Below are 22,391 nucleotides of genomic sequence, written 5' to 3'. Positions count from 1 at the left end.
TCTCATTCCTATAGGTAACGTCACCAAGCCAGGGATGATATCCGTTTAGCACTAAACTCATTGTTCTGCATTTAAAGGCATGTGAAAGCTCTGAGGAATGAGGAAAAGATGGATTCCTGTAATCACTCAACAGTCTACGACTTTTCTTTTGCTAAAGGAAGCGTGTGTTAAATCTATGGCACCTGAAGACACGACAGCTCCAAGCCAAGACTGTTGACATGGACATTGTACAGCAACAGATACTGCAGCTAAGGAAGGAGGGGGGTGTCTCTTGAATGAGTTTAGTCCTGGGACAGCCAGGAACACGGGAGAGGTCATGCTTGAGTAGAACTGGGCTGAACATTTCAACAAAGGAAATCTTAATGATCATTTCTGCAGAATTTTTTTTTCTTTCTGTTCTGTTTTTGAGCCAACTTAGCTTCATTTCTGGAGCCTTAGAATTCCATCTGTCCAGCAGACGGTTTTCTGCTCCACAGACGGTTTTCTACTCCGTTGAATGCCCGTCACTTCCCTCCTTCAAGAGGGGAGGGATTCTAAGTCTCCAGAACTATACAGCCAGGGCCTGATCATCTGCCAATTAGCTCATCTCTGCTGGGATGAAAGTTCGCTGGTGTGAACAAGTATATCATTATGAATAGGTCGAGGGTGAGCGAACGGGGCTGTATTTTTGATGGGCCTGTTGTACAGTAAGGAATACGGTAACTGATCGTTTGAGATCCACACAGTGTGTGGACAGGAGGGCACTTGCGCATGAAAAGCTTCTTGGTCTGTTCAAGTCTCCATGTGCATTTAAGGGTAGATTGTAGTGTCACCCTGAGACTTGCTGCCATGGGTCCTTTTGTGCTGTATCGATGTACTCTAATTTACAACTTGATTCTTGTTTCCCCGCACGTGCTGAGGGGGCATAACCTCTACCAGCCCTTTACTCGGTACATCTTACTTATTGCTACCTCTTAAGCTGGACAGGTGGAGGGCTCCTCACCCATACCTTCCTCCCCGCCCACCACCTCCCATGCAGCAAAGTAAGGGGCCCCCTTCTCTCCGCTTACTTCCCTGTATGAGCACACACCATGAGTCGTGACTTAACTCTTAAGGCGGGAGTCTGGGGGAGGAAGATTCTGGAAGCAAGATGGCTCTGTCATTCATTGTCATGGATCCTACCTTGAGATGGGGAGGAAAGGTGCTGCTAACCCTGCTCCCCTGGCTTTTGGGTGCCTTCCCACCCCTGATGTGAATGAAAAACATTTGTCTTGCCATAATGCCAACACTGTTGTACGCATCACTGGGGTGACACTGCCATAGAGCACTGAGGGGGCAGGGCCGGGGGGCGGTGGATAAAAACCTTTCATCCTATTAGGAGCTGTGAGGTTCCGAGAGCAGATCATTGAGAGCATTGCGTGGAGCCGGTCTTCCTCCTCCTCGTCGTCATCGACTGAGGCAGAGCGGCTGGCAGCTAAGTGGTGGTAGTTAATAGTTACTGCTCAAAGAAAATAGTGAAAGAGGAGCATAAGAAGAGAGGACTTGGTTCTAGGAGAAGTCTCAAAGGACACGTTCAACACAGACAGAGGAGTCGGAGCTTGGGAGAGACCCTGGGAACTCCCCCGCGCCTGGGTGGGGGGGAAGAGACATTTCTCACGGAGAAGAGCACGCACTCCATGGGCCAGATTTCAACCAGACACGAACAGCTGCATGTGTCCACACAATCTGCAATGCCTCCTGCTGGTGGGAGCAGACTGCGTGCCTAGCTCTGGGATGCCCCAAGGAGGGAGGGTCCCAGAGCTCAGGCTCAGCTTTATAGCCCCGCGAGCTTGAGTCAGATGACAAGAACCAGTAGTGGGTGTTTTACTGTGGTGCAGACATTCCCTCACGGCTGGGTTGAGGCTAAAGCTTGGCTCCTTATGGCCTATTCTCAGGGGCGGAGTGAGGGGGGAGGGGGGCAGGAAGTGGGCAAGGGTAAGTGTTTAATTGATTTTGCCACTTTCGAGCTGTGATGAACCTGAATGGGAACACTGGATCCAAATCCCCTTTAAACTTGGGACCATGATCCAAACATCTCAGGATGTTGCTACTTTCTAGCTTCTCCACCAATGGATGTGAAAATGAACCCACTGCTAGAGAACCAGCGTGCAAGATTTCTTGTAAATAGAGAGTTCGGATTCAGAAGAGAGGAAGGAGTTTGGGGGGTGGGTTCTCCCCCCTATTTATTGTGAAGCTTCAGTAGAGAATGCCAGGAAAATTGGGCTTGCAGGGTTTTGGGTATGTTGGTTTTTTTGAGGGAGGGTCTTTTTTTAATGGTTAGTGTTAATCTTTTCTCCTTTTAATAACACTCTTGCTAGGAAGCTGCCGGCGCAATAGAAACACACTTCATTTTTGGAGCAGAACTGCTGTTGGATTAGCCATGGGGATTGTTTTGCATTTGGTCTCCGTTTGAAAGTTTTGCACAGGGTTCAGCTGGAGAACACAGGGTGGCTCTGAGAGTAGGACACTCCATTTCTGTTTGGGGCAACGTAGGTTTTATAGCAGTGGTTCTCAAAGGGTGGGTCGGGATCCCATTTTAATGGGGTCACCAGGGGCTGGCTTAGACTTGCTGTGGCCAAGACCAGAGCCAAAGCCCCACTACCCAGGGCTGAAGCCCAAGCCCCACTACCTGGGGCCCAAGCCCAGGGTGGCAGAGCTCAGGTTACAAGTTCCCTGCTGGGGCTGAAGCCATTGGGCTTTGACTTTGCCCCTCCCATCCCGGGGCGGCGGCGGGATCAGGCTTTGGTTCAGGCTTCGGTCCCCACTCCTGGGGTTGTGTAATAATTTTTGTTGTCAGAAGGGGATCGTGATGCAATGAAGTTTGAGAACCCCTGTTTTATAGCTTTAAGAAAACCCATAGTAAACTTTACCATGGATCATAAATTACCTAACAAGGCAGAACACCTCTGTGGCAATATCCTCTTAAAAAAATCTGGGTTGTCTCTTTCCCCCACAGATCCCAGCATACCACTCTCGTTTGTTTGTTTTTTTAAATGAAAGAACAATGAAGCCACTTACTGTTATCATGCCTGTGGCCTGGATAGATAATCCTGAAGACATAGTCTGTAGCAGACTCCTCATATGGCATTTCCTCCAGATCCACTGACTTGTTACTATTTCGTTTCCGGAGCTTTGGAAATACTTTACCCTACAGTGAAAATGACCCAGTAGGTATAGTTACCAGGAGATGAAGTGGTGCAGTAGAACGGTGTCAAAACAATAGACTAAGCAGGTAGCTCCAAGACCTTCGATGAATAACGCATTGGGCTCTAACCTGAGCACAACAAGAGCAGGCCAGAATGGGCTGCAGGCACCTGGCCAACGGTGGCTTTTCAAGGGAGCTGGGTACACAACAACGAGCTCCCATCACTTCCCTTAAAAAATCCAAGTCTTGGGCGAGAGGCATGATCTTACTGCATATGGAACCTACGTACCCAGGGGAAGGAGGTCATTAAAGGGAACGGAGAAAAGACTTGTCGGGATATTTGTGGATAAATTGGAGAGAGTCCAGCGAAGGGCAACAAAAATGATTAGGGGTCTGGAACACATGAGTTATGAGGAGAGGCTGCGGGAACTGGGATTGTTTAGTCTGCGGAAGAGAAGAATGAGGGGGGATTTGATAGCTGCTTTCAACTACCTGAAGGGGGGTTCCAGAGAGGATGGTTCTAGACTATTCTCAGTGGTGGAAGAGGACAGGACAAGGAGTAATGGTCTCAAGTTGCAGTGGGGGAGGTTCAGGTTGGATATTAGGAAAAACTTTTTCACTAGGAGGGTGGTGAAACACTGGAATGCGTTGCCTAGGGAGGTGGTGGAATCTCCTTCCTTAGAAGTTTTTAAGGTCAGGCTTGACAAAGCCCTGGCTGGGATGATTTAATTGGGTATGGGTCCTGCTTTTGAGCAGGGGGTTGGACTAGATGACCTCCTGAGGTCCTTTCCAACCCTGATATTCTATGATTCTATATAGGGAAGGTGTGTAAAGGCCTAATAACATCCCTTTAAGGTCTGGCAACAGTCCATCAGTTATAGATGATATCACCAGGGCGGGTATCAGGTTGCGGCTGGTCGCGTGCTTCTGTCCACATCATTTTCAAACACCTTTTTAAAGTGTCTATAGCACTGGTTCAGTGGTGAAACTATTCTCATGTTATTACGGAATCTATGTCCTTATAAACAAGTCAGACAGTTTAGGGGATAATCAGTGGGGTTGTTTATTTTGCATTTAAATGTCCCCATGTCCTGAGTTTATTATTTGCATGACAGTAGCTCCCAGAGCCCCCTGGCTCCATTTGCGCTGAGTGCTGTTGGACAGACACAGTAAGACCAACCTTGCCCCAAAGAACTTGTAGTTCAAAACACTGGCTCTCAGCCTGACAGTACCTTGCCCTGCTGTGACCAAAGTGGTGGGTCTAATTGTCCTCGAGGCAGAAGGCCATTTTCCAGGCAGGAAAGGAAAGCAAGGAGATGACTTCCCTGTGGGAAATGGAGGGGAGGTCTCTGGATCCCATCCTGACTCACCAAGACTAACGTTCCTCCACTTTCTGCTGCAAAAGAGAACCCAAGATACATCTGTGTTGCCTTTTGTTAGGCTAAAAGCACAATCAGTTGACCTCGCTTTCAAACTGGATTCTGTTTGGGGCTGTCCCCCAAAATCCCACTGCATTACAGGATAACTAACTAAATAGAGTCAGGAGTGAAGTTTACCAGATATTTCCCATCTACCAAGGGAGCCTTGGCAGGCAATGAACATTGATTTTTTAAAAATGTCTACGGCATGTTTAAAAAAAATAGACAGTCGACCAGCCCCCGATGCTGTATGGAATATGGGTGACCATTTATAATATTATTGATCCCAATATTACAAAATGGCAAGGAATCTTACAAGATATGCCATGTAAAGTATCAATGGAAAAGTTATGATTTGCTAAGTATGATAATCTTGTTTATTTGTATGCATCATCTTTGAATTGTGAGTTATAAATGTGTGGTATATTGATATTTCGAACTTGTGCTGTGTTCCTGTGTGACACCCCCAGACAGATTGGCATTAGCACTATCCAGCCTGCTTAATGGTCCACCAAAGGCAATCAGCTGTACAATTAACCCATTGAGAGACGCCGGGGCTACACCGATGAGTCAGCAGGACATGGCTATGGACAAAGGACTGATAGACCCATCCAAGCGGTGGATGTGTTCCAGAGGGACTTTACAAGCCAGCAAACTCACCAATCCTGCTGAGAACCTGATCTATGGACTCTGAAGTCATATGTATGGATCTGACGGCTTTGACCATTTAACAACTCTTTTCTCTTTCCTTTCCTTTATAATTAACCTTTAGTTTTAGATACTAAAGGACTGGCTGGCAGCGTGTATTTTGGGTAAGATCCAAACTAGTATTCATCTGATGATGTGGCTGGCCCTTTGCGGATCAGAAGAACATTTTGTATAGCGAGCTGAGTTTTAAATCACTTCTCACTGTACTGGGCCTATGTGCTGATTGGGAGCCTGAGACTGGAATGTGATAAAGGGAGCTGCATGATTTTTTTTTTTGGCTTCTTGATAACCAGTGTTGTGGGGACCAGGAGAACAGTTTGTGACTGGTTGTTGAAAACCACCAGTCTTGGGAGAATCGTAGCATATCAGGGTTGGAAGGGATCTCAGGAGGAGATCTAGTCCAACCCCCTGCTCAAAGCAGGACCAATCCCCAAACAGAATCTGCTCTACTTTTTGGAGCCTGCCCTGACTTTGGCAATTTCATTGTGGGCTACCATAGGCACCTCGCGTCACACAGCCTGAACCCATTTTGGACATTAATTTCATTGCGCTCACATGTCAGGCACATATCTGGTGCCCCTCACCAGGGTGGATGTAGCGGCTAGCAGTGGTGCAGTTTATCACAAAATGGTTAAACTTTATTGAACATCCCATCCAACCCTGCATCTCCCCCTCCCCACGCCACCAACATAAAATCACAGAAAGGGCCAGAACTCACAGAAACATAGCCTGATTTTGACCTGAATTGGCAGAAATCTTCTAAATATAATCAATAATGCAACTCTGTGCTCAAAATAGTACTGTTTTGGAAAGTTGGGGAAATATTTAGCCCCCAGTCAATATATTCTATACATTTGCCTGTACCATTTTGCCTTTGGTTAAAGAAAAATTATGTAGCTGTCCACCAGTATGAGTTTGTTTGTACCATGCCATATAATGGTTTTCAATCTTTTTTCATTTATGGACTCAAAGTATTTCAAATGGAGGTGTGGACCCCTTTGGAAATCTTAGGCATAGTCTGTGGACCCCCAGCGGACCCCGGGCCACATTTGGAAAACCATTGCTGTATGGTAATGACAATCTTTGGCCAATCCCTTAGACATAGTCTGCCGACTCCTGGGGGCCACGGCCCATGGGTTAGGAACCACTCATGTAATACGTCAAAAATATTTATCGGCATTTGTAGAATGGACTGATTGGAGAAAAAATTATCTGTCTATTTGTACAAAGTGATGCAGATAATGAGCCCCCCATCCCCTTATTTATGTAACGTATGCTTGATGTTATCTGCTTGGCTGGAGCCATAAGGCTAAAGCACACAGGGTACAACTGTAATTATCTTCTTATCATCGCTATCTGGTTCAGGTCGCCCCGGCCTGCTAAGAAGGGGTTTGAGTAGGGCTCTGCTGTCTCTCGAGCGAGTATCCTAATCACCGAACTAAGGGAGATTCTGCTGTGGGTTGCTTGTCTTCTCCTGTTGAAGTTGGTCAACTTCATTAAATAATTACATAGTGTTTGGGCCACTGTCCCCATATGAATCCCTTTATAGTCCAGTGGCTTTGTTCCTCACCCAGGATGTGGAAGATTCTGGTTCAATTCCCCGCTCTGTTTGATGAGGGGAAAGCATCTAGCAGCTAAGCGCTGCAATCACTGGACTAGGGGCTATACTTGGGGGAAGGGGTGGCTTTCCTTCTTGCCTGTTGAGACTGCTCAATTTTAAATATGGTGAGGGTCAGCTAAAGCGTTAGAATCACTCCCTGGTCCAGTGGTTGGGTACTCACCTCAGAAGTGGGGGATCTTAGTTCAAATCCTGGTTCTGCCTGTTAAAGAAGGGATTTGAACTGAGATTCCCGGCCTTTCAGAGGACTTCCCAGGGAGGTGGGAGCTCCCTGTTTAAATGCCTTTACTTTCTTTGGAGGATGTTTGTCCCGGAGAAGGTGAGGGTGTTTGAACAGGGACGTCCCCCTCTCCAGTTGCCTGGGAAGTAGGAGGCCCTAGTCCAAATACCTTAACAGAGCAAGGGACGTGGCCTGGGGTCTCCCACCGCCTCGGGACGAAGGAGCGTATTGCGAGTTTTATGATTTTTTTCCTGGGGTAACGTAAGTGTCCGTGAGCTGATGGAGTGATTGGCGATGTTCATAAAGTCTGCCAGAGCATTCTGTGCTTCCACTCTGCTTTCTCTTTGTGCCTTCCCCCATCTTCAAATACTTCAACGCATCTTCAAGCTTTCTCCAAGATGCATCTCCTCTGTTATCATCTGGGTGACCATCATCATGGATGGCATCGCTAAGCACCATTCGTTGCCCCTTGCAGAAGTCTGTGGATTCTATCATCATCGTTACAGGCTTTTCCTCTTAGAGCATTGCTGACGACTGAAGCACCATAGATGTTGGCTTCCACAAGGATGTTTTCAAACCCACTTTTCTGCATCACTCTGCCTATATCACTCATGAAATTCAATGCACAATGCATGTCTCCTATCTCAAAGTGGTCATCAAATACGTTTTGATTCTTCCATTTAATCAAGTGTGCTTTGCAGTGGATTGCTTGATCATACATGACATAGATCCAGTCTTGGCTCAGAAAGTGGAACATATCCTGAAAATATTTAATCGGGGTGTACACTGTATTAACAAAAAGAAAAGGAGTACTTGTGGCACCTTAGAGACTAACCAATTTATTTGAGCATGAGCTTTCGTGAGCTACAGCTCACTTCATCCGATGAAGCGAGCTGTAGCTCACGAAAGCTCATGCTCAAATAAATTGGTTAGTCTCTAAGGTGCCACAAGTACTCCTTTTCTTTTTGCGAATACAGACTAACACGGCTGTTACTCTGAAACTGTATTAACATCAGTTGCTGGTGTAGGAATCATTGGACAGCAGCCAATACTAATAAAATAGCAGACAGAAAAACTTTCCTCCAACCAGTCCATTCTACAACTAGTGACAAATATTTTGATGTATTACATGGTACAAACAAGCTCATATTGTCATGTGACTACAGATGTTTGCTTTAATCCAGGGGTTCTCAACCAGGGGTACGTGTACCCCCAGAGGTACGCAGACGTCTTCCAGGGGGGTACATCAACTCATCTAGATATTTGCCTAGTTTTACAATAGGCTACGTACAAAGCACTAGCTAAGTCAGTAAAAACTAGAATTTCATAAACAACTTGTTTATACTGCTCCATATACTATACACTGAAATGCAAGTACAATATTTATATTCCAATTGATTTGATTTATGATTATATCGTAAAAATGAGAAAGTCAGCAATTTTTAGGTAACAGTGTGCTGTGATACGTTTGTATTTTTATGTCTGATTTTGTAAGTTTTTAAGAGAGGTGAAACATGCGGGTACCCAAGACAAATCATACTATTGAAAGGGGTACAGCAGTCTGGAAAGGTTGAGAGCCACTGCTTTAAATCAATGGCAAAAAGTATGGGAAAATGTATAAAATCTATTACCTTGGAGGTAAATATTTCCCACCCTTTCCAAAACAGTGCTATTTTGAGTACATGGTTGCATTATCAGTTGTATTTATAACAACTTTACTGCCAGCTGTACAATTTAGAATTGTATTTCTGTCAACAAAGTTAGACTCTTTCTATGAGTTATGGCCCAGTTTGGGTTTTTTCCGTGATTGGATGCCCAATAACGTTTAAACATTACGTGATACAGAAAAACTGCACTACTTCCAGCAGCCACATCCTGACATGATAGCAATTAAATTTTCTAGCTGATAGGTTACCCTAACTAAGAACCCTTTTAAAATCTGGCTCGTAGATTAAAAGGGGGGGCAGGGACGACAGTGCTATTGTTGTAGCCATGTTGGTCCCAGGAGCTGGGAGAGAGAAGGCAGGTGAGGTAATATCTTTGACTGTTACCTGTTTGTACAAGCTTTTGAGCTGCACTGAGCTCTTCTTCAAGCCTGGGGAAGGAAGCCGAGTGTCTGAGATAATTACAAGTTGGGAGAGATTGTTTAGCAGAAGGGAAAACATGCTAGAGATGGTCACAACTGAGAATTAGATTGTTCTGCCTAAAAGGGTTTGAAGTGGTCAGTTAAGAGTAGCAGGCAGGGTGGTATGTTACAAATTGTTCCAGTGAGCCATGGCCCTGTTGAGTATATATTTATGTATAAATATAGCAAGGTCATTTTATGCTATTAAAAAAACACTGTGGGGGTGGATAGTGGGTCAGAGATTGTTGTAATAAGCCATCAATCCAGTGTGTCTATTCAGTCCATGATTTTTAGTGTCTAGCAAAGTTATGAACTTAACTCCCAGGTTCGTCTTTTGAGGTTGTTATGCAGGTTTCCTGAAGACCGATAGGTCAGGTACAGAGCAATCACTTTGTGAAAAGTGTTCACTTAGAGGGGATATGGCGTTTTTGTCCTTTATAATTTTTCGGTGTGTGTTCATTCAAGAGCGTAGCGATGGCCACGTTTTACCCACAGCAGTGTTATTTAGGGCAGTGAATGTTGTGATGGGCATGTGTAGTACCCATGGATCTTGAAAGGTGCATTGTGGGGGTGTTGAGCATCCTAGCAATGGAGATACCTCTGCAGGTTTGGCATTTCTTGTTTCATTTTTTTTCTCCTTTTCCTCCGTGACTGGAGAGGTGTTAACTGGCTACTTCATCTTGAATGGTCCCTTGAAATATTAATTACTTATGCTACACAATCTGTTCCCCCTTGTATTTAGCTGTGACGCTCTGAGTACCTGTCCCAGACCAGAAGAAGAGCTCTGTGTAAGCTGGAAAGTTTCTCTCTCTCACTAATGGAAGTTGGTTCAATAAAAGATATTCTCTCACCCACCTTGTCTCTCTAATATCCTGGGACCAACACGGCTACAACACTGCAGAAATATTTTTAGAAACTTTTTAAAATGACTTGGCATCCAACAATTAAAATTACCCCCTTTCTGTCCCGCAATAATTAAAAAGCAGAGGCCAGATTTTCAGAGCAACTGAGCACCCACAGCGTACACGGCTTGTTGAGGTGAAGCCACATCTGGAGAGGATTGAGCCTGCTGCAGCCTTGGCTAACCCAGCTGGATCTCTGAGAGGAGGGGCTCATGTTTTTAGACCCACAGGTCCCAGGTGTGATCCCTGCTGCCAACAACCCACCCAGCAGCATTGTGTTACATCAACACTTAGGACAAAGTCAAGCCTCAAGAGACAGCTGGAACAGCTTTTGGCCGAGGAGTTCCACGAAGAAACAAAGATAAACCTCTGTCTGCCTGCAAGGAAATAAACGCCGAAGAGGCAGCAAAATAAAACACGAACAGCATTAACGTTCCCCCTGCAGAAAACAAGGCCCCTGAGCCTTTGTGGCACCCTATGGGCTGAAGAGGGTTATGCTTACGTTGCTGATGGCAGTGAATGCAGACAATCTGACTGAATGGCACTATTAAGGCATAGTCCCAGTACACACTGAAAGGAAAAAAAAAAATGCAAGAGATTAAATGGTTTTAATAATCAGTGGCCAGACTGCCCAGTAAAAGCACAGACACGGCACTAAATTAAGAGCAGCTTACTAAACTTGGCCGATTAAGTGGAATTTACGGTGAAGTAAAAGGCAGAGGAACGAGTTTAGCATAGCGTATACTGCTGAAGCCTGCAGGTTCACAGTCACTCCCCTCCCATGCACACAGCACTCATCTGCTGGCTAAAAACAAGAATCAAGTGCCCAGAGCATCACACTCAAGATGGTTTTGTGGCTGGGATTCAGGACACCTGGGTTCTATTTTGCCACAAATTACATGCAACCGTCAAGGCAAGCCCCATGGGGCCCAATGTCGCACGCACCAATGAAATTCAACAGAAGCAAGATCCTTCCCTTAAACTGTGGCAGTAAGTTGCACAGGCTAGAAGCTTATCATTGAGATCCAGAGCGTAGTGGGACTCAAAGGAGGATTGGCTCTTCCTAACGAATGCAAAACGCTCCTGAGTTATAACCGTAAGAATTAAAACAGCTTTGAAGGGATATGAAACCTCTAGCTGGTTTATGCTGTGAAGCCTAATGATCGGGGGTCAGAAAGAAACATTTCCTAGGGGCACATTCTACCATGACTGCCTACTGCAGGGTTTCTTTCTCCTTCTTTTGAAGCAGCAGGTACTGGCTACTAGCTGAGACAGAATACTGGATTAGAGGGACCGCTCTTCTAATCAGGGGTAATCATATCACAGGGCTGCTTCGAGGATGGATTATAAAGTGCTTTGAGATCCTGCAATGGGCACCCGAAAAATGAGACTCGTGATAATGGGAGGCAGACTTTTTGTTCTCCAGCCCTGGATTGCTGAAATAAGACTTGTTCCTTTACAATGGGTCCTAAATCTGGATTATATTATCTGATGTATGCTAGGGGCAACACTATGTGGCCGTCTCTGTGATCCAATGAGGTGATCCCAGTGAGCACAAATTGAAAACAAAAACTATTTCAGCATGGCCACCCAGAAAATCTTACTAATTTTTCTAAGTGTCCAGAATGTGTTTCATAATAAATTATTCTGGAAAATTGCTGAAATAACCTTGCATTTTATTATCACTATTATTTGCATGACAGCACCTAGCAATCCCCATTCAGAGCAAGGCCCCGTTGTGCTAGGCACTGTACAAACATATGGTAAGAGACCGCGCACCTGGCCCAAATGGGTTACAATCTAAATAGATAAAACAGACAACAAGAAGGCAAACGAAGGTACAACAAAGTGGAGTGACTCGCTCAAGAACACACAGCAGCCCAGTGGCAACAGAACCTGGTCTCCCGATTCCTAGCCCAGTGCCCTGTTTGATGGAGCATGCTCCCTTCAGTTAAATCAGCCCTGTTGCTTGTCTCTTACTCCTGTTACAGTTAGCTGGGTGAAGTATACAAGATAGAGATCTAGCAAAGGGAATGTTACCTTTTCTCCAGCTCAGAGTCCCTCAGGGTGCCGTTCATGAGCTGATTGGGAGTCCATTTCAAAGTCAAGCTATCTGCTGACTGATGAAGGGAGAGATAGCCAAGAATTGCCTCCATGTCGTCTTTCTGTTTAAAACAATAAATAAAGAAAAGCACGTGGAAATCGTGGTGTGTGTTATTGAGGAATAAGTCAGCTGTGATGAGAGATCCCCCAACAGGCCAACCCTGTCCCTTCAATTAGCCACATTTATTCAGTGCTTCGTCCCCTTCCAATGGCACTTGGACGTAGGCCATTAGCCACCATGATGGCTTACTCTGGAATCCCTACCTGGCTTCCAAACTCACATCTCCCCCACTAACAATTAGGGCTCTGGCGTACCTGATCTGCAGAAGAGCTGAGCACCCACAAATCCAACCAATGGGAGCTGTGGGCACTCAACACCTCTGGAAATTGGAGAGGGATGAAGGTCGAGGCTTAAAGGTGACAACAGGCGTTTTCAGATCCACTCTGGTCCTGGGGACAGACCACTGGACATGGACACAAGGTCTTATTCCCAGGTCCACCTACCGTGTAACCTGGACCAAGGCACTTCCCCACTCTGGGCCTCCATTTTCACTTCCTCCCTTGTCCACTCGTCCTTCTAGAGAGTGTAAGCTCGTAGGGCAGGGACTATGTCTCATTGTGTGTTTGTACAGAACTACTGCTCGGGGGCCTGATCTCAGCTGAGGTCTCTAAGTGCTACCATAATACAAGCTAATTAACGACACCCTTTCTTTATTCCTTGGCAAGTGGTCCGTGAATAGGAGCTGCAGAAACGGTAATAAATTAAAGCTCCTGGCAGGGCCGAGAGTTTTCTATCAACTCATAACCCTCTTTCAAGCAGCTTTCCTTCCTCTGCAGGTAAGATCTAGTAGCAAATCTGTCTTCTGGGTGTCTAACACTGTCAATTCACAGCATCAGTCCTGGGGCAGACTTAACACCTCCAAACCCACCAGAAATAAATTAGGCAGACACATCAACCCTGCTAAACAACCTTGTTGGACAGGACAAAAAAAAGGAAAAAAAAAAAATCGAACCCCCAAACTATTCCTAAAACGTGTGCGTCCACCCTTCAGTGGCTGAGGCGTGCTACTTGAATGATATAAGAGCTTTGAAACAAGCAGCCATTCATTGGTTTCTAAACTATATATTAATTGATCTAAATGCAAAATTATTCTTTGTATTGCAGTAGCACTGAGAGGAGCTAACTGAAATAAAAGACACCCCAACCCCCATTTGTGTTAGGTACTGTACACACACACACACACAGAGCCTGCCCCGGAGAACATACACACATGTACGCACAGCCTGCCCCGGGGAGCCTACAATCTAAATAGACAAAACACAGTGTGGATGGGGGAACAGAGGTGAGGTGACTCACCCAAGGTCATGCACCAGGTCAATGACAGAAGCCAAGACTAGAACCCAAGTCTCCTGACTCCCACCCCTCTAGACCATTGAGAACCCTCTTATTAGAGAGGCTCCTATTAGCAATCTGTTTAATACCAGCAAGTTAAAGAAGTATGGGCTGGATGAATGGACTATAAGGTGGATAGAAAGCTGGCTAGATTGTCGGGCTCAACGGGTAGTGATCAATGGCTACATGTCTAGTTGGCAGCTGGTATCAAGTGGAGTGCCCCAAGGGTCAGTCCTGGGGCCGGTTTTGTTCAATATCTTCATAAATGATCTGGAGAATGGTGTGGATTGCACCCTCAGCAAGTTTGCAGATGACACTAAACTGGGAGGAGAGGTAAATATGCTGGAGGGTAGGGATAGGATACAGAGGGACCTAGACAAATTGGAGGATTGGGCCAAAAGAAATCTGATGAAGTTCAACAAGGACAAGTGCAGAATCCTGCACTTAGGACAGAAGAATCCAACGCACCGCTACAGACTAGGGACCGAATGGCTAGGGAGCAGTTGTGCAGAAAAGGACCTAGGGGTTACAGTGGACGAGAAGCTGGATATGAGTCAACAGTGTGCCCTTGTTGCCAAGAAGGCCAATAGCATTTTGGGATGTATATGTAGGGGCATTGCCAGCAGATTGAGGGACGTGATCATTCCCCTCTATTCATCTGGAGTACTGAGTCCAGTTTTGGGCCCCACACAACAAGAAGGATGTGGAAAAATTGGAAAGAGTCCAGCGGAGGGCAACAAAAATGGTTAGGGGACTGGAACACATGAGTTATGAGGAGAGGCTGAGGGAACTGGGGATGTTTAGTCTACGGAAGAGAAGAATGAGGGGGGATTTGATAACTGCTTTCAACTACCTGAAAGGGGGTTCCAAAGAGGATGGCTCTAGACTGTTCTCAGTGGTAGCAGATGACAGAACGAGGAGTAATGGTCTCAAGTTGCAGTGGGGGAGATTTAGGTTGGCTATTAGGAAAAACTTTTTCACTAGGAGGGTGGTGAAACACTGGAATGCGTTACCTAGGGAGGTGGTGGAATCTCCTTCCTTAGAAGTTTTTAAGATCAGGCTTGAAAAAGCCCTGGTTGGGATGATTTAATTAGGGATCGGTCCTGCTTTGAGCAGGGGGGTGGACTAGATGACCTCCTGAGGTCCCTTCCAACCCTGATATTTTATGATTCTAATGTGGGAGGAGGTCCGTTTGATGGGTAGGGGTATAAACCCATTTAAATTGGCCAATTTTAATCCCAGCTTGATCCCAGTTCTCTCCTTCCTTTTTTGTTTGCAGTACATATCACAGTTTAACTGGAGGGGGGTGGGGGTACCATTAGTGAGGTCTCTGCCTGGGAAAGGAGTCAAAGCTCCACCCAACACCCGGGCTGAGCCAGAAAGGATGGCACTCAGCATCCTTCCATCCCAGAAGCTTACATGGCTCAGACAGATGATGCATCTGCCTTCTGCTGGGCCAGCTCAGGATTCAGACACTGCCTCTGAAGCTGGATAGTCCAGAGAATAAGGCACTGGCTGGGGATTCACGGTACTTGAGTTCCATTCCTGGCTCTACCATGCTGAGCCAGCCAGCATTAATCTCGCTCCAGTGACATGAACTCAACACACTTGATGCTCAGATACTCACTGGCTGGACCAGGACATTATTTTTCCCATACAGCAGGTGAGTCCTCGAATTCTGGTGCAAAGACTCCACGTATTCTCTAGCTGAAGCTGCAAATCGGTCTTCCGACATGCTCCCGCTTGAGTGCTGTTTCCGGATCTAGGAGATACGAGAACCGTCGGTCAGCACACAGCTTACACGGTACCAGTCGCAATTGTATGAAGAGGCCGCTCAGAGCAGCAGCTCCGCTAAAAAGGGCATCTCGAGAAGTCTCTTTCCGGATGGACTTACTTTCTGCAGCCCTAGACTTTACAGGCATGTGAGGGGCGCTCCCCCTCACCCCAGCCACAGAGGCTTGCTCCTCCCCAAGGCAGGGAATCAGCATAGCAAGTGAAAGCCCTGGCGTCTCAAGCCACAAAATTCCAGATCTGGATCTCAAACCTCCCTAAATTTGGAGGGGACATTTGGAGCCAAATGGCCTTTCAGTTGTGACGAAGGCATGCACAAAAAAGCGTTCTCCATTCCTGGTAATAGGTGGAGGCTGCCCGTGGGTGTTATCTAAATACCCGTCCACCCTTCTTCCCCTCTTGTGGGGTTTCCTTCTGTGCCAATAACAGAGAAGGGGCATGCTGCAAATACCTACTCCCAGCGCCGGGCGTTTTGAGGGCGAGTCCTGGCGCCCGTGGGCGCCATGGATCCGGTGTCTCTGAACCAGCTCGTCGGCTGACGGGTCTGTCCAGTAGTGGTCAGCTGTTTTCAGCTTGGTGTATTCTAGTGCACACGGCCCAACTAGGAGGACAGTAATGAGAGAGGATCTTCAAGGAGAACGGACATTTGTTCACACTCATCCTCCAGGTCAGATGTTAAACTGAGGTCCTTTCTGCTCGTGTCTGGTGAAGTTAATGATCTCACAGCACAGGAGATAACCTTGGCATTCTGGCCAAATTCCCTTGCTCAATAAACCAAGTGATGTTAGGAGACTGCAGGAGAAATATTGCTGAGCACTTAATACACAGTCACTGCGCGGTTAGTACCTCCAATTCCCTGCTGTGGGACACCACACCTAGAAAAGTGCTCTAAGAAAACCAAATTCGGTTCTGCTCTATCATCAAAGCCAGCAATAAATAGGAAAACAAGGTGATCTGTCCCCATTCCCCGCCCCTCCCCCCCCCGCGGCTCTGCTTCTGGGAAAATGCAATAAGCAACAAAACAAAACCAAACCCTAAACCACCCGGAGCGAACAGCGAAAGTACTTACCAAGGAGAGAAGCTAGGATTGGTCCATAAACAGGATCTGCCAATAAAGCTTCTCTCTCATAATATTTGCTGGGAATAAAAGATGGAAGTGGATTAGAGTCACGTGTTGGTATCTTCAAAAGCTCCCAAGTCACTTAGGAGCGTGAGTTCCATTGACTGCCACAGGTACTCATGCTCCCGAGTCACACCAGTGTTTTTGAAAATGCCATCCATTGCTAGTTCCTACCACAGCCTGCCCAAAAAGAGTCAAAGGCCTCAGGGGGGAGAGGCATTCTCCAGAGCTGCCATCCAACTCTTCGGGTTTGATCCTGCAGACAGGCACTCTGGGAGCATACTGTTATTCCCCGCAGCCCTGCTGAAGTAGCTGGAAGGGTAGGCTGGAATAAGCACATGCATGGCGGTAAAAGTTTGCAGAAGGAGAGGTTCAGTTTTGAAGCAAAACCACAAAAACCCTACTGAAACGTAATTCTGCAGCCAAGCGATCATCCCAAGGGCAACTGCAGACAATCGAGTTACCTGGGTCTCTTAGACAGGCTCTACATTAAGGTAATCACAACTAAAAAGGGAAAAAAGTGATTTAATCTATTTTAAAAATATGTTTATATATAAAATTATGAACAATTTTTTTGTGTAAACTTGGAGTCAACCATTGCAGCGCCGCTCTTAGTGCAATACACAAGAAACCCACGGAGCACCACACTTCGCTCCACAGATCCAACACCCACCCCAGACACGCTAAGAAATGCGTCATCTACAGCCACAGAGTCAGATACCATGGAATTTGCTCTGACGAGAAAGATCAGGATACACCCTAAACACACTTAAAATCGCCATCACAAAAGAAGGACACTTCACCAGAGAAGTAGATCGCATCATGGAACGGGCCCACACACCCCAGGAAAGCCTGCTTCAATACAGAAAACAACCGCCCACTGACCCCAATATAGGGAATCATCAAGCAATATTTGATAGAAACCACACCCTGAAAGAAATATTTCCCAAATCCCCTCTTCTGGCCCTCCAACAACCTCCCAGCCTCGCCAAGCTCATCATCAGAAGCAAGCTCCCTACAGACCAGGACATAGCAACTCAAAGCAGCACCAGACCCTGCCAGAACAATTGATGCAAAACCTGCAGACACATCTCCCCTGCTATAATGCTCCATACCCCCCACAACACACCGTTCAAGGTCCATGGGTCCTAAACATGCCTATCAACACATAGTGTATCTCATCCCCTGCATCAAATGCCCCAACAACTATGTGGGTGGAACCAGACAATCACTATGCTCTTGAATGAACTCACACAGAAAATTATAAAGGACAAAAACACCGTGCACTCTTGGGTAAACACTTTTCACACAGGGGTCACTCCATATCTGATCTTTCAGTACTGATCCTCAAGGGAAAACTGCTCAACACCTTCAAAAGATGAGCAGTGGGGACTTAAATTCATAACTCTGCTAGACACCAAAAGCCTTGGACTTAACTGGGACACTAGTTTTATGACAATTTGTAACATACCACGCTGCCTGCCAACCTTTAATTGTGTGAACCCCTTACGCTTAACAATCCGTCCCAACTTGTATTTACCTTCCCCAGATCTGTAGAGTTGTGTGTGGTTCGACAGCTTGTCTCTCTCACCAACAGAAGTTGGTCCAATAAAAGAGATTACTTCACCCATCTTGTCTCTCTGAACAGAATATCATTCTGCTTGTATCTTCCACTAGATGGGGCTCAAACTCTATGCTATTTCCAATTTCCTAAAGGCGAAGCCACCAAAACACCAGGGATTCAAGAAGTGATGTAATCCCACTGATCAGAAATATTCTCTTGCTTTAAAGAAAAACTTTTTAGCATAATTGGCATGGACTCAAATACAAGGAAAACACAACAATACAAAACAAAGAAACAACCTTGATGCTGCTTTAGAAGCAAAGAGACAAGACACCCCTCATCCCAGGTCCGGGACCCAAGACTGGCAGGGCTGGATTGGGAACAGGTACAGGACTAGACTGGATTGGGAACCAGTTTTACTGACAGACGATTGGATTGTCCAATTCAGGCACCCACGACAACATGTGCTTGCAGTGCACCAGATATGCACATCTCCATGCTTTGTCGTTGGCCAAGCGCAGGTGCAAACAGAGCACCTGGTTTGCAGAGATCATTTAGGCAGTCATGCACACCTAACTTCGAAGCTATGGCCCCAAATCTTGTTGATTGAGGAAGTAACCATTATACTCCCGAAAACGGGGTGCATTTCTGAAAGAGATCGTGGGCCTCACTCATGCTACCCTGCTATCAGGAGAAAAACTGGCTTAACACAGGAGGAGAGTTAGCTCACCGGTCTTCACAGGATATCCCCATGCTCCATACCTCCCCAACACACAAACCACAAACGGCTGCTTAAGCAAACTGGGATCAGATGCCCCCAACAAAATAGTTTTTTTGATCATCACTAAGACCTTTCTCTTCCCTCTCAACGGGAAGACAGAACAGGTAAATATATTCCTCTTCTGACCTGCTTCCAAGGAAGACCTAACCCAAATTTTGGAAATACTGTGTGAAGACTTGAGAGTCTAGCCACTTTGGCAAAATACCTTGTTTGGCTCAGTCCTTTTTAGCCTTGGAGACTCAGGTTTGGGGCAAGGCGAATCCTTATAGGTGACCCAGAGTCCTTCTACTCCTCTCCTCAGTCAATCCCTTGTGCTTATTTTCCTTCCCTTCTGGGGAGCGAGTGCAGCCTCCCTGTTGGGAAGGTTTGGTGTCTTGCTGCAAACAGCCTACTGGCAAGCTTCCCTGCTCCTCTCACTCCCTCACTCTCCCCCTCCTACCATCCAGGGGAGGGTTTAAAAAGGTCCCAAGTAGTTGGAGTCAGCTGAACCTAATTGGTTCCCTAGCAACCCCTTCTCCAGCTGAACCTTATTGCCCTTGGTTCTCTCTCCTCAGTGGATAGGGAGGGGCCTTTTAATCCCCAGGGACTAATTACTACCCCTCCATTTTGTAGCTGTTTGTCCTGGGTTTACCACAATACTTTAACTGCCCCCGAATACCATTCTCCTTTGCACAGCCAAGCATACCCGTCTCCACGATAAGAGCAAAGCAAGTTACAGACATGTTGCAGACATGCTCTCAGTTTGTGACTAGCCTAGGCCAGGCCTCAGGGTTTCCACCATTCCTTTATTCTGAGACCACCAAAGTCTCCCCAGGATACTCCTAATTCTGTTGCGTTTGCTGTAGGGGTGGAGGAGATAAAGTGAGGACAACCTCCCTGGGGAGCCCAATGCCTAGGCACGCGGCCAGGAGGAGACTTGAGTAGAATGCCAAAGAGTTTGTCCATGTCTGCTAGAATCCAAATGCATCACGTCCACAAGGTGCCTGAGCTCTCTGCAAGCCTCGAAGGGGGAAATCTCCATCACAAACGTAACCCTTCCAAATAAAGGCAACATGTCGTCACAGGACTGACCGATCCCAATCAGACCTTCCTACAGTTTTCTAAATTTTCATTCCTCACCTCCTTTTGCTCCCTTTTCCTCTGCAGAGCGCACATGCCCTCCTGGCACGCTACAGCTTCTCGCTTAAGAGTCTCAAAAGCACCTTAATGACTTGGGTCCCTAATTCTTATTACAGTGTGCAAGTCAACAGAACTTAGGTGCCTAAGTCACTTAGGGCAGTGGTTCTCAACCAGGGGTATATGTACCCCTGGGGGTGCGCAGAGATCTTTCGGGGGTACATCAACTCATCTAGATATTTGCCCAGTTTTACAACAGGCTACAGAAAAAGCACTAGCAGAGTCAGTACAAACTAAAATTTCATACAGACAATGACTTGTTTACACTGCTTAATATACTATCCACTGAAATGTAAGTACAATATTTATATTCCAATCGATTTATTTTCTAATTATATGGTAAAAACAAGAAAGTCAGCAATTTTTCCCGTAATCGTGTGCTGTGCCACTTCGGTATTGTTTTGTCTGATTGTGTAAGAAAATAGTTTTTAAGTGAGGTGAAACTTAGGGTTCGCAAGACAAATCAGACACCTGAAAGGGGTCCAGTAGTCTGGAAAGGTTGAGAACCACTGACTTAGGGTCCTTTGATAATTTTACCCCTACACTACAGCCAGCTGACATTTTGCAAAGTTTTAAAAAAAGTCGTAAAAAATACATTTATTTTAAATGTGTAAGATTAATTTACTAGTTCTTCGAGCTCTCCTGCAGGGTGAGATTTAATTGAAACTTTGAAACATTGAGAAAATGTTTCTGAAACAAAAACACAAATTGTGGGGATTTTTTTTTTTTTTTTTTAAACTTTTTTCTGCTCAGCTCTGGTTTGCGGGTGGGACGCTGATGACGTTCACTACTACAAAGACACAGCGCACGTTGGTCCGACAAACAAAACCTTTGTGCTGCCAGCTGTTTGCCCCGCTCTTTACCTGCAGTTGTCCACCAGGTACTGGACGATTTTGTCCAGCACTTTCTCAATCAAGGCCGTCCGCACCCAGATGTGTCTGATGGCCTGCAGCGTCAGGACAGGTGTTTTGCTTGAGGTAGACCCCTGCCTCTTGAGGGATTCCTGGCCATTCGGTTGATTTTTCCTGCAAAAGGGATACAGTGAAAGTTGTTGGAGTCCAGATTTTTACTTTGACAGACCTCTGCGTGCACATGTATTGGAATACACAAAGTGCATCAGATGAAGTCAGATGTGGTCACTATGTTTTATGTTCACCGTTGCATTGGGGTATTAGGATCCAGAATTTTATTCAGCCCATTATGAAGATAGGGTCAAAAGTGATGAATCATTTGGGGTGTCTCCATTTTGGGGATAACCAGACAGAGGTTTAAAGGGGCCTGATTTTCAGGGGCCAGATGTTTAGTACCCTCTGAAAATCAGGTCCCTTCAAGGCATCTCAAGTTGGAACCCAACTACTGGGACACTCAAAATCACTAGTCACTTCACAGGGACCTGTTTACAAAAAAAATCAAATCTGAATCCACATGCAGTTTTTGAAATCTCCTCCAAATGTGGGGGCATTTGGGATTCCATCTTATTTTCCCACTGTAGATTGGCTCCATTAGATTAGATAGACTGTATAGCAGGTCCATTGAACCCAGAGCAGCTGCTATTCTGGTCTGTTTGAGACTGCACCCAACAGAGCAAAAATCTAAATGTTCCAGAGAATCAACTGCCTAAAAGGCGCAGACGTTTATTTCTAATCAAATACAACTGCAAACTTCACTTAGCCCTTGCATAGCTGCAGGAAGGACTGTAGAAAGGATGGATGCAGACATTCAAATATTAATGTTTGGAGACTCATCAACTGCATTTCGACAGCATCCCCCATCCTGAAGGATCTCAAGGTGCTTTGTCAGCTGTGTATGTGACAGCCAGCTGCTATAGCTTGGTTTAAGAGCCAAAGATTTCTAGTTGGAGCCATAAGACTCTAGATTCCGTGTGGATCAGGCACAGCGGGGGACCTGTAACAAACACTGAGCAATGGGTTAAACATTCATTCAGCACCCAAAATGCAGCCACCTCTGGGATGGAAAGCAGCAGCCCCATGAATAAGACAGTCGGGGGAGAATTATGGAAAATCTCTACTCTTATGAAAGTTCCATGAGATCTTTGATGGTTACAGAACAGCCATCGGGGTCAAATTTTAAGGTCACGTCCAAATGATCTGAGTTGAGAACTAGAGGGCTTGGCATGAGATGTTAACAATGAATTCAGGGTTTCCAAAGGGCTAGCCAGTAGCAGTGCATTTGATCAAAACTCATCCAAGTCCCAGTGAAATAAACGAAGGAGTGGGAGGTGGCTGGCCAGGGGCTGCGGTGGCTACAGAATACACCTGCAAAGCAATGCAGAGCTCGGTAAAGGAGGG

The 22,391-nt window shown here is 46.0% G+C and overlaps 1 protein-coding gene across 4 annotated transcripts in view; it reads right to left on the bottom strand.

The window, feature by feature from the left end:
* SGSM2 (small G protein signaling modulator 2) overlaps positions 1-22,391 on the bottom strand; it is a 147,193-nt gene that overhangs the window by 28,804 nt on the left and 95,998 nt on the right. For 3 of the 4 annotated variants that reach the window (XM_077836573.1, XM_077836575.1, XM_077836576.1), the window contains exons 4-11: positions 20,946-21,107; positions 16,511-16,578; positions 15,897-16,042; positions 15,278-15,412; positions 12,195-12,319; positions 10,657-10,724; positions 4,396-4,559; positions 3,037-3,166 (exon numbers count right to left, since the gene is read on the bottom strand). In XM_077836573.1, coding sequence (XP_077692699.1) covers positions 3,037-3,166; positions 4,396-4,559; positions 10,657-10,724; positions 12,195-12,319; positions 15,278-15,412; positions 15,897-16,042; positions 16,511-16,578; positions 20,946-21,107 — 998 coding nt within the window. Of the gene's footprint in view, positions 1-1,342; positions 1,478-3,036; positions 3,167-4,395; positions 4,560-10,656; positions 10,725-12,194; positions 12,320-15,277; positions 15,413-15,896; positions 16,043-16,510; positions 16,579-20,945; positions 21,108-22,391 lie in introns of all 4 variants that reach the window. The other variant, XM_077836577.1, reaches the window with a different exon arrangement.

This window comes from Eretmochelys imbricata, chromosome 17, assembly GCF_965152235.1.
Source record: "Eretmochelys imbricata isolate rEreImb1 chromosome 17, rEreImb1.hap1, whole genome shotgun sequence".
In the NCBI taxonomy this organism is placed as follows: Eukaryota; Metazoa; Chordata; order Testudines; family Cheloniidae; genus Eretmochelys; species Eretmochelys imbricata.
Note: the sequence above shows the minus strand (reverse complement) of the source record. Positions and strands in the feature narration are given on the sequence as shown.